This window comes from Pieris rapae, chromosome 17 (genome assembly GCF_905147795.1).
Source record: "Pieris rapae chromosome 17, ilPieRapa1.1, whole genome shotgun sequence".
Classification (NCBI taxonomy): domain Eukaryota; kingdom Metazoa; phylum Arthropoda; class Insecta; order Lepidoptera; family Pieridae; genus Pieris; species Pieris rapae.
Genome location: NC_059525.1, coordinates 4650224 through 4665550, shown reverse-complemented (window position 1 = coordinate 4665550; position 15327 = coordinate 4650224). Strand labels below are relative to the sequence as shown.

The 15327-nt window shown below is 31.0% G+C and overlaps 2 protein-coding genes across 5 annotated transcripts in view; both read right to left on the bottom strand.

The window, feature by feature from the left end:
* The window catches only part of LOC111003805, a 73819-nt gene extending 62543 nt beyond the window's left edge, over positions 1-11276 (bottom strand). The window contains exon 1 of the mRNA XM_022274503.2: positions 11143-11276. The gene's annotated coding sequence lies outside the window, so the exon portion shown is untranslated. The remainder of the gene's footprint in view (positions 1-11142) is intronic.
* A 2563-nt stretch (positions 11277-13839) lies between these two features.
* Positions 13840-15327, bottom strand: LOC111003793 (DNA-directed RNA polymerase I subunit RPA12). 4 transcript variants are annotated; one of them, XM_022274479.2, is made up of 4 exons: positions 15177-15327; positions 14749-14883; positions 14285-14495; positions 13840-13867 (listed from the first exon to the last, which is right to left on the bottom strand). In XM_022274479.2, the coding sequence occupies exons 2-4, from the start codon at positions 14873-14875 to the stop codon at positions 13843-13845; spliced, it is 363 nt and encodes a 120-aa protein (XP_022130171.1). In that variant the 5' UTR covers positions 14876-14883; positions 15177-15327; the 3' UTR covers positions 13840-13842. The 4 variants fall into 4 exon arrangements, with proteins under 4 accessions (XP_022130171.1, XP_022130173.1, XP_022130172.1 ...); XM_022274481.2 differs by having other exon boundaries at positions 15280-15315; XM_022274480.2 differs by having other exon boundaries at positions 15173-15308.

Sequence of the window (15327 nt, the reverse complement as noted above, 5' to 3'; positions counted from 1 at the left end):
GTTTATATTTTAAAATTACTTTAATGTTATGCAATTGAATAAATTTCTCGGATACCAGAAAGCTCTACTGATATTGATTGATATAAAAAAGATTTCAAGAAAAGACCGCTTATAAGTCGATAACCCACACGTGGCTTCTAGCATCGATAGGTGACGTCTTTATTCTATTTTTTTATCAATTTTAAGGAAAATTAATTAGATATGGATTGTTTAAATGAAACAGGGTAGTGGCGACAAAAAGCTCGCGAAAATCGCGTAGACATCTACGGACCAAATATTTTTTTTATGTTTGAACTCTAAGGAAGGTTTTAGAAAGAAAAATGAAGTTAATTTTGAAAAAAACATTCAGTTTTATTTTGTACTTACGGTTTTTTCTAGAATAGCGAACAATATCTATGTGTAAGCATATCTCCTCTAAATGTTCCATATGTTGGTGTGTGGCAACTAAAAAAGTAGGCTCAATATATAAAATATGAAATACACGTGAAGTTTGCCTTTGTATTGTTAATTTATTACTATCATAAAACGTTGTTTGTAAAATGGTAAATAGAACTACAATAATACACAACATTAGTTGTATTAAATAAATATCTAATTATAAGTCAACAGTAATACAAAGTTTATCAATCCCTTTTAAGAATTATTTACAGGTAGGAAACAAACCTCAATCAATGACACAGCCATTAAGTGAACCTCCGTTGTTTGACATATTTACAATCATAGGAAACAATAAACACCCACCGTTAATTAATAAAATTCCTATTAACGACATAGAATTATTATTTCACTTTGAGTGAGTAATTATTTATAATTACCTTTTTTATTATATTAAAACTTTACCATAATTCCACCTGTTTAAGCGTAATATAGAAAGACATGAATTAATTTAGGCCCATAGCTAAAAGGTGGTAGCGGCACTGGTTTATCGTGACTTTTTAATTATATTGTGATTGTAAGTATATTATATTTATGTATTATGGATCATTGTGATTCTTGACTCTTAAGATTAGCTTTTTATTATTATTTTGATTGAGTAATTTTACATTGCCGTTTTTTTTATTTACCTTTTGTTCTTTTATTAGTATTTCGTTTTGTTTTTCATTACTAGCCTGGAAAAGATCTATTGTTAGCAATAGGGCCCGTTGCCTGCATAATTAATCTAAATGTAGTACCAACTGTGTAACCCAATAAAGTGTAATAATTAATTATTTCATAGTTACTGCTAATAGGCAGACATCGAAATGAATATAAGATTTTAATAGTAATTTAAGTACTTTTAGTCAATTTTATGCTTGATCAATATAACAATCTCACTCTCAGTAGGTTCCAAAATGGCAAAATTTATGTACTTTACTATATATAGTAGTTTTATCCAGACTTGTTCAATTACATCCACCATTTAACATGAAACTATCTACTAACGGGGATTAGATTTTATCGTAACTTAATAACCTGACTGCGTTCATATATACTCATAGCTTGTGAAGTTATGAGTATATATGTTTACAGAAGATAGTGAACATACAATTAATATAAACACTCCGCAAATTTTACCCATTATTTTGTATTTCCTCATTTGAGATTCGTAAGCGTCAATATCCGTATAGTGGAAATATAGAGATAGATTTCTAACGGAGAGCCTACCTTTTCGATAGAGTATGAAATAATAAATCAGTATTGGACTAGTGGCTTAATACGTGCACCATAACATTCACTAGCTTGATGTACAAGAACATCGACAGGTTGCTTGCCTTAGACCCAAAAGTCGACGGCGAAGACATAGACAACTAATAAGTTGTCTATTAAGAAAAATAAACATCGAAATACATGCAGTAAATTAAGGCACATAGCTAAAAGGTTTTCGTGGCACAGGTTTAATGATAGCGAATGCAGTAGTTTAACGTTAATTTAACAACGCTATGGCGAAGGAATCAACAACCAAATATTCCAGCCGGTAACTAACATTTGTTAAAAGTTTATCGAATCTTTGACTTTTATTACTACTGTTACTAATATGCAAGATAACTTTATGCGTATCATTTATAATTGAAGATAATAAGTATTATAATAAACAAAGATAAACATGAACGTTAATTAAAATAAAACTGCGGTTAAGCCGTGTTATGCAATAAAACAACTCAGTTTTCCATTGGTTAAATTAGAAATAAACTAACTGATTAGAACTATCTTTTTATAATTTCGTGTAATATGGAATCTTCTTCGACAACTCTTATCGAGTTTATATTAATGTTTTATCAGTTTTAAACAACGCAAAATGTTCGGATTTATGAGAGAAACCAATAATAATTCAATGGCATTACGCTGTATGGATCTAGTCCTCAGATTGCATCTGTATTTATTTTTTCATAAATAAGTAGGTGATCAGACTATGATGGCATACCAGTTACCTACAAACTCCATCGATACAGCCGATTAAAAAGAAATAAATAAAGTAATGTTAGAACCAATCAGTCTTGGATCAACTTGAAATTCGTAGCTATCATATCGTCCATCGTGAGCCTAACCTGGATCACCAACCCGCTGGTGTGTTTCCCCCATAACAGATGTGCTGAGAGAAGTAGCAGGGAAGCAGGAGTAATGCTACATTCAATGAAGAATACGACTGAGAAGAAGTATACTACGATGAATTTCTAAGCATTTAAATCGGGTAGCTATTAATTCTATACAAGAACGACGCTTAAAAATCGACGATCTTAGCGCACAGACAGGCAAATTAAATCCATAAATTCTTGTTTTTATATTTATATCTGTAATCATTTTGTTATTTATAACTAAACAATAATGTCTATGAAAGTCTATTTAAAATTAAGTGGTAGCTTGTCTATGTTGTCATGTGTTTACGAGAATCGCCAATGCTTATGGCTTCATAAATTATACTTGAACAATGTATGTACTGTCTAGTATACAAACAGAAGCAACATTAGACTATTTAATCCAGCGATTTTCAACGATCGAGCGAGCTTTGGTTACTGTGTATAAGGATGCCTGATTATTTTAGAAAATATTTCTCAAAATGTAATTTTTTAAGCGCGCTGTAGTCAACCAGCATATTTATTACTCAAAATCAACGCGTCTTAAGGCACGAACGCTTTAAATAAAACAATTCTAAGTCGCACGCAAGTGGTGTAACATTGGTGCATATAACGCCTGCTAAGCTATTAATAATAATAAGTTTAAGACAATTACCAACAACTCTATTCATCTTGTATCTTAATAAGAAGGCGTTCTTAGGTTTTTTAATGGAAGAAATGAATTCTTTACATTTATTAAATGCACTTTACACTTTGAAATATAAAATAAATATGGTTTTCTTAGAAATAATATTCTAAATTCCAGCGTGTGCTGTGACAGTGTTTTAAGTGTAAATAAATTCAATTGATTGCTAAATACTGCCGAAGCCTGTCAACTTAAAGACTGATGACGACATAAGTGAAATATAGACAATTGTATTTTAATTGATTATGTGGAATATAGTTATAAAAGGATTTTAAATGTACATTGAAATGTTTAATACGTTTTTAATATATTAGTCCCTAGGTTACACCAGTGATTCTCAACCTATGTTCCGCGGCACTTTTGTGTGCCGCCAAATTTCAGAAGTGTGCCGCCAAATTTTGCGAAATCACGTTAATATTATTAAATTATATCAATTAAAAAAATATTTTAATTATTAGCTTGTAATTAATCCCGGAATAAACTTTTAATTAATGTTATTATTGAAGCAAATATTAGTTTATTCTGTATATTTAAAACTTTTGTCATAAACTATTTATGGAGTGTGTTGTAAGTAAATAGTTTTTATCTTTGTGTGCCGCCAAATTTTAAATCATTTAATATGTGCCGTTACAAAAAAAGGTTGAGAATCACTGGGTTAGACAAAAATAAAGAAAAAATTAAGAGAAAATATGTTTTTTTTTTCTATGTTTCTGTTTCAGTATTTACTTTGGAAATTAAATATGACTTGTATGCCTGCGTTTTATTTGACCTATGAGTATAAATTCATACAAAAGTACAGCCGATTTTAAATTATCAATGAAATACCGTGTTGCGTGTTCGTGCCAACAGTGCTTATGATAAGTGCCTCTCCACTTGATAATGAGAGCGCTATTGCATTTATTCCGAGGAAAATTAGAACAATTGTTCATAAGACCGTTTTGCCGTTATAATTTTTAATTTCATACGTAGCGGCCCACTGCCCATTCTCTTACGGCTCTCTAGACGCGACATTCTTTCACTCATTATTTAGGCAATTAAAAATGTATACATTTATTTATAGAAAAAAAATTGTGGTTCTACCTTTGGTCTTCTAACTATTGTACCTACCACACTTTGGTTTGACATGATAGGGTGATAAAATTGATATATTAATATTTTCATGATATTATTATGAGGCTATGAATGAACTTACAACGCTGTAAAATTAATTTAAATATTAAACTTACTAGTTTCATTTTAACTGTTAAAGAAAACTGTAACATAAAATTGAGATTTTAAGAAGTTCTTTAGTTGTAAAGATAAGTAAAAGTTTCTGACACTTATTTACAAAAATCCAGTAACAACGAAATAAAGTATTTTTTTAGTCTTTGGCTTGGATTCTAGACTAGAAAGGTACTTGGACTTTAGCGAAATATTAAAATTTAATTAAAAACAGAGAAATATAGTGAAATCAATCAACAGCACTTACACAACACAGCACACAAAATAAACTTGTATAATTATTGGCTACATTACCATTTCTACATAACATAGAAGTCTCTTTATTGGACAGGAGGCTCACCTAATGTTAAGTGATACCGCTGCCCATGGACAATGCCAGACAACGAAAAACCTTAGTCAAATTGGTTCGGAAACACTTCGGGGGGCAATTTGTCACACATGAAGTGTTGCGCGGTAAAAATGCTTTAAAAATGCTCAGTCATTCGTGTCAGTCACACAGTTTACTCGAGATCTTGTATGTATTATTACCCTTATTTATAAACAAATTGCTTATGTACCTCTTTTTATCTCAGCGATCACACAATTTAACAGAAAGAGACGAAAGAGCTTTAGGTAAAGAGTGCAACTACAGATTTCTTGTATGTTGTTACATTCATAATGTTACATTAATACAGTTAAGACAGTTTAATTTTTAAACTGTGTTATTTTTTTAAAATCTTACGATATCACATAAAACTAAAACCTTTTAATCCAAAGCTTCTTAAAAATAGACAACACCAAAAAAAAATAGAAACATACATGTGTCTGCCTATGTGTACATTGAGAATTTAAACGAAAAGAAACATCTTCAAGGTTATTATAGTGCTAAACACCGTATAAAGTAATGGCCTTATTGAACTTCTCGCCAAACAGGGTAGTACCTCCATGGAATTAACTCGATGAGAATATTGCACCACTTGATTCAATCCTCTTAAAAATAACTTCAGTTTCATTTTATCCTAATTACACTTTTTTATGATTTCTTATGCTAGTGTATTTAAAATTTAGGTAGGTCACCATTTTCTATTTTCCTATCAGAACGCGTTTGGAAAAAACTCGACAATATCCAGACTGAAATTCTGATTTTCGAGAGTCTCCATGGAGGCCTTCACTATGAAATCAATTTTCCATATTTTTTTGGAATCGATATATTTTCCATGTTTATGTTTAGAAGTACTGGTCACATTATATCTTGTATAACATTCATGATACCAATGTATCAGCGAGCGTTGTCAAGCTTTTGTAAATAAATATTATTGCGAAAACCGTTTCTCAGTGTTCGCATTTCTATTCCATAGACATGCTTCGCTAACAATACCATTTATACAATAAATTAAGTGATGTTCTAGCCGTGTATAAAATAAATACAATCGGTAATCGACAGACAAGTTTCCTATATTTGGTCGGTCGTTTCGCCAGTTCTTATGTTACCAAGTATTACGGTACTTGCTCACTAAGCTCCAAGTTGAATCAATCATCGGGACTAGCACTTGTTGAGATAATTAGTTTGATATTGACAATTATATTTACGGAATTAAGAAATTGGCATGTAGCGTATGTGGTATGATTTAACAGTTATAGATAATGATTTTGTACGTAGAAAAAAATAACGTATTTTTTTTAAGCCTGAAGACAAACAAGGCTAACATTCCCGTAAGCCCTCCGGCGTTGCAGGTGTCCATGGGCGGAGGTTAGTACTTTAATCAAAATGCCTGCTCGTTAGTCACCTGTTGTTAAAATAACAAATTCATTCAAATATCGAACGCCCTTTAAATAGATAAACTTTAGAGCGGAAGTAGTTAATTAGCATGTATATATAATATAATCTGCATTTAGTCCTCAATCTCAAACGTTACACTCTGTAAAAGAAAATATGTAGACTGTAACAAATGACGATCAATGACAATAACTTTATTAAGCCTTTGTAAAACAAATGTAAGACACTAATTTTCCGCCATGACACCATCTGGGCAATTTGTATGGTGTAATTTTACGGATATTCAATTTGACTTCACAAATCACGCATTTGTCTGGTTAGTCGCGTACTTTGAGCACGTAATTCGTTACAAAAATAATTGCGTCTCGAGAACAAATGATTGTTCCAATTTTTTATCTGTAATATTTAGTGTTCTTTATTCAAATTTGTTTAAAGATATCCGTACTAAAATACACGCGCGTCAACATCGGTAATATTTTTATAAATGTCATAAATATAAAATTTTATTTTTAGTATTTAATACATATACTCATCGCTTGAAATAGCATGCATGACAACGTCTGTCAGGTCCGCTAGTATTTTTATAAATGTCATAAATATTAAATTTTATTTTTAGTACTTCCTAATGGTAAATAAACTGTACAATTAAAGAAATTTAAAAAAAATCCAACTCAATTTACGAACAAATTTTACATACAAGAGAAATTTCAGCGACGTAAATTCGTACGATAGTGTAGGATCCATCACGCGCTTGCTCAGCGAAGCATAAGCTCTACAAACTGGAGAGAGCTGTGCTCCGTATATATTAATAAATTAATAATGATTATATGGAATTCCGCTAGACGCGAGCGAGGGACCGAATTAAGATACGTCATGAAATACCGCTCATTTTGTCTCTACTGTATTTTATCGACTTACGAATAAGGCGCTTTACAAATATGACCGTCTGGATTGTTTTTCAAGTTTATAAATTAATTTTTAAAAGTAATCGTAAGATACGTAAGCAGTGTGGGTTAAGAGACGACGTAATGACAAAGATACAAAAGCGTATGTGGTTTGGCTTTATAGAACTAATATAAACAGGGCAACCGTCGATGATATCGGGTCGGATAGACCGTATCGTACATACCTGGACCACATCCAGGAGATACAAGAGAAGGGACTTGCTAAAAGCAATCTAACCAACGAGAATGCATGGTGATTGGTGAATATCATGATAGTGGAGAAGCAAGAGAGTTATGTCAGGACCGTGGCAAGTGAAGATCTGTGGTATCTGCCTACACCTTTGGAAGACAGGCGTGATGACAATAATAAATAAATAATTAATAAAGATATATTTACCATACAAGGTCCTGAATAAAAACGAATTTTAATACGTAAACTCCCTGAATTAATTCGTCATATTTCAAACATTTTTGACACAAGTAATAAATAATTTACCTACCAATTATAAATAACATTATTTACTGTATACAATATAAATCTATTTAACAAAGCGACATTTAATTATTAGATTTTAATCTCAAATATTAGTTAAGCCATTTTCACTTCTATCTAAATGGTTCGCACCCGTCCTGATTAAATATGGCGCGTTTAATCTCCTAACAGCAAATTTATTAATCTAGCTGTTCCATAACGTCCAATGACAAGCAAGGTCTAAATTTAACAAACTTAATAAGTGGAAATGGAGTTTTATAATATTGGTCTAGATGTATATACTTTTGTAATACCAAACCTTTATAAATGAAGAAAGATATATGTTTAAAGTTTAATTTCAAGACCCTATTATCTTTTTCCCTATTCTCTCAATTCTAGTCTTCAGAAACACTATTTTTAACGTTTATCTCTTATGGTTAATTCATGTCAAAATCCATCTATATATCTATCATCACTCAGGGTATCTTAGTTTTATACGCGTGGGGATTACATAAATCGTCAAAATTTATCCCGTTAAGTATAGCCAGACGTGTACGTACATTTTTGAGCATTATAAGCATAGCATTAATAGAATTTAATTAGTATTTATTCTTTTATTGTACGTGAGTGATTAATATAAAGTGATAATATCTTTGAGCAAACAGCCGCAGATTTCGTTTAGTCTATACATTCTCAATACACACAAAAAAGGTTATATACCTCTACAAAAAGAATTCTAAATTCAAATCGTCTTTGAAAAAAATGAACAATAATAATTTACGCATACCAGCATCAGATTTGAGTGTGCGATTAAAAAGATAGCAATCTAATCACTTGTGAATAATTACATCTGACTTACGCTTATTCTTCTCAGTTGATAATTTAAGCGATGTTTTTAAGCGGTCAATTAAAATTGCTGAACGTTTATAAAACTTTATTATATTAATTATATTATGAGTTGATTTATTTACAGAAAGAATGAATATCTACCTTTTTTTTTTTAAATCAGTGGCGCTACAACCTCTTTAGGTCCACAGATGTTCTGAATCTGTTTAAATCTAATAGGCAAGTAGGAGATCAGCCTCCAGTGGCTGACGTCGACTTTTTGGGTAAGATATGTCGATTTCCTCACGATGTTTTCCTTCACCGTTCGAGCAAATGTTAAATGCGCACATAGAAAGAAACTCCGTTGGTCCACAGCCCGGGAACAAACCTACGACCTCAGGTATGAGAGTCGCACGCTGAAGTCACTAGGCCAACACTGCTCACCTTATTATTTGTAGAACATTTATCGATTTGTACCAAGTAAGGACTATAAGTGTCGTGTTTTATCAATGTCTTTACAAAAATAGTAAATTTTATCGAGATAATTTGAATCCTCTAAGTCGCAGACCATTTCCATGTTACGGAATGACTGTACTTTGTTCAACGAGCTATACATAAAATATTAATAATTTTATTATATTTTAATTGCATATTATCATAACTTAGGCAGGCCTAAAACAGTAAGGCATAAACCGCTTTCCACTTAATCCAATAATCTTGGCTCGTGTCGGACCACTGTGCGTGAACGATCCACAGATGATAATTACACATAGTTTTTAACCTACTTGTATAATGCATTATAATTGTGTTAAAATAATAACGGTCCTATGTTGCTGTTCTTCCTGTTTTATAGAACTGAATTCTTTAATTTTTTATATGACACTCTTTAATTAATTTGCATAACCTAAGTCATTGAGGCTAATTTACAGTGTGATATATCCACAATCAGGTTCTAAATTCTAACGTTATTGAAGCTTAGTGGATACCTCTCAATTACTTTTTAAATTCTACATTCAAAATAGTAAATTTTTGTTTATATTAGCTAAAGCTAAAAAGAATGCTTTTTTAATTCATTTTAAAACAAATGCAATATAAACAAGTAATATATTCATTATTAACACTGTCTTTGAATTTTGAATCCAGTTGTCAATTGTCACGTGTAATATATAATTGAATGCATTAATAAAAGACAATTTGCGAACCAAAGCCCTGGAGTTAGTGAATGTCTATTATTATGCACATATTTAGTCAAATTGTTAATTCAATTAGAAAATATCTGAAACCCACCAAAAAGGTTGTAGCACCAGTGGTTAAAAGTTTACGAGAATCTTTCTGATCGTCTTATAAATAAGACATATCACAGAACGTAAATACATCAACGGAAAATGGTGCGCGGAATGCCTAAAAAGTGCTTTATACTGAAACAAAACTACATTTGCGAGTGTAATATTTGGACCCAAACATATGCAAATATTTCTAAATAACAATATCAGCGACCTAAATGCGCTATCAATATTATTTAAATTATATGGAGGACATAAAACTGCTACAACAATGATTTGCATACGGCTGGCTCAAATCATAGAATATAAAACTGTAATCTGAAATTCGACACAAATCCATGTCATTAAGGACTGTTGATTGAGAAGCTTTTTCTTAGATTTTTATCATAATTAGGCGCAGTGACCTTCGGCTCCGCTGCGATACAGTTATATTTTCCGTGACAAGTCGCAAACTTATAATATAATTGTCCTCATATTTAAAGGAAGGTATAGAGTATACATTTCTAGAATTATGTGATTGCCAGCTCTACACAAATATTGTTATAGAAGTCTGTGTAAAAGTAGAGCTGGCAATGTTCACTGTGGGACTATGAAGGACTCCAATACCTCAACGGCTGGGACCGTATAAAGTAAAATTTACTTTTTTACGATATCAATAATAATAGTTTTCTTTAATATCTAAAGACCTTGGTATTTGACCCCGTTGACTTTAATTCGTACATCAGGAGTCCATAGCGGTATTAATATTAATAAGTTAACAGATCTATATAATTTAACTCTTATGTGAGATTTTGGCACTATTGATGTTACTCATATAACGTGGTGACAGGTTCAGCTTTTCAGGAAACTATAAAGCTGATTCTCACAATTTTGAAAGGTGAATGTATGAATGAAAATATATCATAGATTACAGAATATCAATTTATTGGACAGATGATTAAATGATACAGAGTTGGATCTGATATAAAATTCAATTTGCCACAAATCTAATTAAGGATTAACTGCTTTCTCTAATTTTAATATTTTACGATCCAATTCTTTTGATTGAACATGACCAATATATCTTATATCTCATTAATATTTATGTGTTATCGAAATTCATTCATGTTAAAATTGCCATTCCGAATGTTCCTCGCAACTTCTGGTTTTTAAACCATGCAAATGCATGAAAGTGCAAAATGAAAAAGCAAGTCGCGATAGTTCTCAAGCAAACGCTAAAAAACTGGGAAAATCACATCGACACACGTTGATGTCTTTTATATGCGCTTCATCGATGCTTTTGTTATCGCAACAGATACCAATCTACGAAATTTTCATCAACACGTAATGTAGGGCGAAATAAAAATTGACACTGGCACACAAATCACCGTTGCAAACATCGATTTCGAATTAACAGTTACTTACCAATAGGCAAGAAGTGAAATTCCAAACGCCACACACAACACAGGGTGCGTATTGAAAATAAAACGGTATGGGGATGCGCCACGCACGTGTCGGTATGTGTTCGAGAGAACGCGACGTGTGGTCAGAGCAACGGCCGCGAAAGACTGGCGCGCCGGAGCGTCTGGGACGCACCTGCCGCCCGGCCCCCGCTACTAGGCAGGTGCTGTATCGATGTCGATGAAATATTTTCATTTCATGAACTTTCTTATTGGTACAACAACATAAATAAAAGGGTTTTTAATCAAAACTTTTTGATTAGAACTAAATGCCAAGGAATGAAACTAAAAACAACACAAAGAAACAAACGCACCTTGTTTGTTTGTTTCTGTCAAAGCACTGATATAAAATCATATCATATTTAATATAAATTTTAGAAAGCGTTTTAAATTATGGGTGGAGCTTATATATATATTTTATATCTTCATATGCGACGCATAAGCAGAATATTATATTTTGTCGTCACTAATAATATAATCAACATTATACACATTTGAGTTACTTTAACATGTATTATATAAAGCATTTATTTATATGTAACTTAGAACGCACCTTTTAATATATCGGTATCGACAACAACTCGACATCACTAATCATGACATGAGCAAACTGCGTACACCGCTCATCAAATTAATTACAGCCTCATCTCGCCGCCAAAAATATTTCTCTCTCCCTCCGGCTTTGAGTTAGTCTATCCTTTTCACACGTGCTATAATTATATACAAATATAGTATTGGTATCTCTTTCCAACATACATATACTGTTAGTTCGCGCGTGCCGAACAAACGGAAAGTTTTCACCTGTGTCTTGTGAATGAACGATGTCGGTGTCTTTGATCTTCACAACAATGATTGACAAATACATAAATTTACAGGCTAAATCGGGTCCTATTTCTAATATTATAGAGCATAAAATACTTCGTATGTTGTATGGAACAAACTAGGCCAAATAGTAGTAGGCGTAGTATGTAATACTTTTTTACTTTCTTTCGTATAGTCGTACATCAGGTGCAGCTTTGGTTGAGATATTTATGTTACAATATCGAATTCCTTTGCTTTGTTGAGAAATAGCTTTTGTGCAATGAAATAAATACAAGAACGCCTTTGTAGAATCGTAATTAATCCCTCAATTGTGAACTTACCATAATAATCCTTTTAAGTATTTACCATACAACAATATAACTATAAAATGAACAGGCTTGTAGTATTTATGCAAAATCTGGCAATATAAGTATAAATGGTCTTACGCCAATCGTAAACCCGATTGCGATCCTGTTTTTAATATTTTCGCACAATTTAATACATGCGACATAAGCCCTGCGTAATAATACATACAGATTAGTTTTACCTTTAGACAATACTATTAGTTATTTAAAAATAAGTACGAATACCATTGAGTTACTCCATTTATGATTATAATCAGTATTGTAAGCCTAACACCTTCCAACACAGAGTTGTCATGAGTACAAATTGTTATATGTATCCTAATAACCAATATTGCTGAACTGTTATTTAATTGATTAAAATACCAACAGAAAATCATTATCAATAGGTGTGGTTAACTTTATAGAAAATACCTTAAATTAAATGTGAAAACCGACGATAAATAAAAAAACGCGTGTGAGGAATTATAGTTCTTAGACGTAACAAGATACAAACATTGCATTCTACGTTTGTAGAAAAAAAACACATAGAAAAAATGTACTTAATAGTTAATACATTGAAATTTTTACTATTACGCATAAAAATTATAATGTTGACTACTTCTAATTTCAGGGTGTCCGTTTTTTGTAAAGGTGTGCGCGCGCATTGTAAAAATTTACTCTTCACTTTTCCCTAACGCGTCAAAATTAAGTAGGTACTCATAACTTTTAAAAAGTCCTATGCATCAAAATTCCTAAAATATGATATGAATATATGGATGTAAATACATACATACTATGCTATAACTACTTAAATTTACTATCTGAACTATTATTATGCCTCACCTGACTAGTTTTCCTATTTCCCTGAGTATAGTTTAGTTTCAAAAGCATTTAAAACTAATATATTTTTAGAGACTTACGTGAGAATTGCTCATTGTAGTTCAGAAATTGTAACTTTTATTTTAAACACTGACCTATCCGCTTACGATTATAAATAATTATAGTTACTGAAATGAATTATTTAACGCAAGTGCTTATTTTTTAGCGCGGGAAAATTTAGCAGCAAGCGCTTCATATTATGAACAGTGTCTCCGTCACAAATTATAGTTACAATGAACAGTAAATAATCTCAAATCAGATTAATTAAAATCATTACAATTATTAATGTAGTAATATCTAATATGTAGTGTATAAATACAATTGAACTTTGACATTGTTCTCGAAAGAACTATAATAATCATATCTTTAATTTCTTATGTTATTTCTGACAAGGTTCTCATATCCATAATTATTAATTTCTGAATCCTTTACTTCAAGTGTAGAAGTAACAGATTACGGCAGTTGTTTAAGATTTGGCATGTTCATGGATTTATGGTTGATGATGATGATTGTATGTGTTTACATTATGGTATGAAAAATTAACACAAAATCCTAAATAAGAAATTAAATTAATTAAGGGTACTGAATAAACTTTTAAACATAATATTATTTATTTTTTATATCCCATTAGATTTTTATAACTATGAATTTTCTGTTTCCTTGTACCTGCAACACAAAAGTTATTTTAGTAACACTTCAATAAAGTGTTTCTGACACATGTTTTTTATTAAAATGTATAGTGATTGGTTTGCACATCCATTTGAGATTATTATTTAACAAATTTTTCATATACCTAATTGTAAATTTATTATGTTGTAATCAAAAACTATAAAAATCTATTTTTTTTTAACAATTATGTGATTTCTAGTATATTAAACAACTGAGAAATACTTTGGTTCCAACTTAATTCTTCTACTGAACACTGGTGAGTAGAATATGTGTTGTGGACTGAGTTGATATTATATTATAACTTGTGGTATGAAGTTCAATATTGTGGTGAAATAAGATCCTACACATTTTTATATACCAATTTCATACATATTATGTAACTATTTTGTTTTAAATTAGAAAAAATAAACTCACTTGCAAGATACACAGGTATAAAAGACAGTCTGCCCTTCATCAGCCGATCTCAACTGTAGTGTAGCATATGACATTCTATCACAACCACATTTAGGACACTTCCTTTCAACAACTGGGCCTTCAGGATTGTCCAAATTTAAAATATTTTCATTTGTTAAGACAGACACTGTATTAAAGTTAATAGTGTAATTGAATTTAAGCTTGTTGAAATCTATAAGAAAATTTAGACAAAAATTAGAAATAAAGAGAACATTTCACATACTAAAATAATCTGTATTTTATGTATTTATGAAACACTATCTGGTACTCTGATATAGTGATCCACTTTTTTAGTATTAAAAGCATTCTATCATTTTATTAATATGGATCAGTAAATTTCATGGAATAATTATCATGAAGCAGATACACCACAGCATAAAAGACACCACTGGATTTCTCATTATTATTCAAAAGTATGAACTTACTATCTGGTTCATAAATCGATTTGCATGCATAGCATTTAACAAGACCAAAATCATTGAGTAAAGGTAGTATAGATCCACATCTTGCACAAAATGCTGTAGTACTAGTAAATGGTCCCACCTCTGCCATAATGGGTACTGAAATATAAGAATTAAGGTTTTTGTGTTATAATTTTTTTAGAAAGCATTGTGCCCTATGCTGTACAAAGCTGGAATGCCATTCAAAAACTTAATCTTTACATTTCTATTCCAAACAGAAAACAACAGGTGTTTGAACAGAAAATACACTTTTTATGAGACATCCTATAAAACATTCAGATTGTGTTACTCAAATATTTTTGGTGAATAAACAAATTATTATTCATATATCATTATTTAGTTAATGGTAAACAAGTTTTCAACTATTTAGCTTATAATTATAACATACATACACAAATAATATTTTCAATAAATAATAGAATACGAATTACGAAGAAAAAAATTATGAATGTTCCTATTACAATATTTATAATTTATTGTATTTATTTTCGTAACCTCTTGTATGAATTTAATCTGGTAAAATATTTCTTTAATATTTTACAA

Excerpts from the sequence above, each read along its gene's own strand:
- LOC111003793 (XM_022274479.2), bottom strand. The coding sequence starts at position 14,875 with ATGGCAGAGGTGGGACCATTTACTAGTACTACAGCATTTTGTGCAAGA. Across the intron at positions 14,496-14,748 it reads ATCGATTTATGAACCAGATA|ATTTCAACAAGCTTAAATTC; the intron begins GTAAGTTCATAC and ends ATTTTCTTATAG. Across the intron at positions 13,868-14,284 it reads TATACCTGTGTATCTTGCAA|GTACAAGGAAACAGAAAATT; the intron begins GTGAGTTTATTT and ends TTTGTGTTGCAG.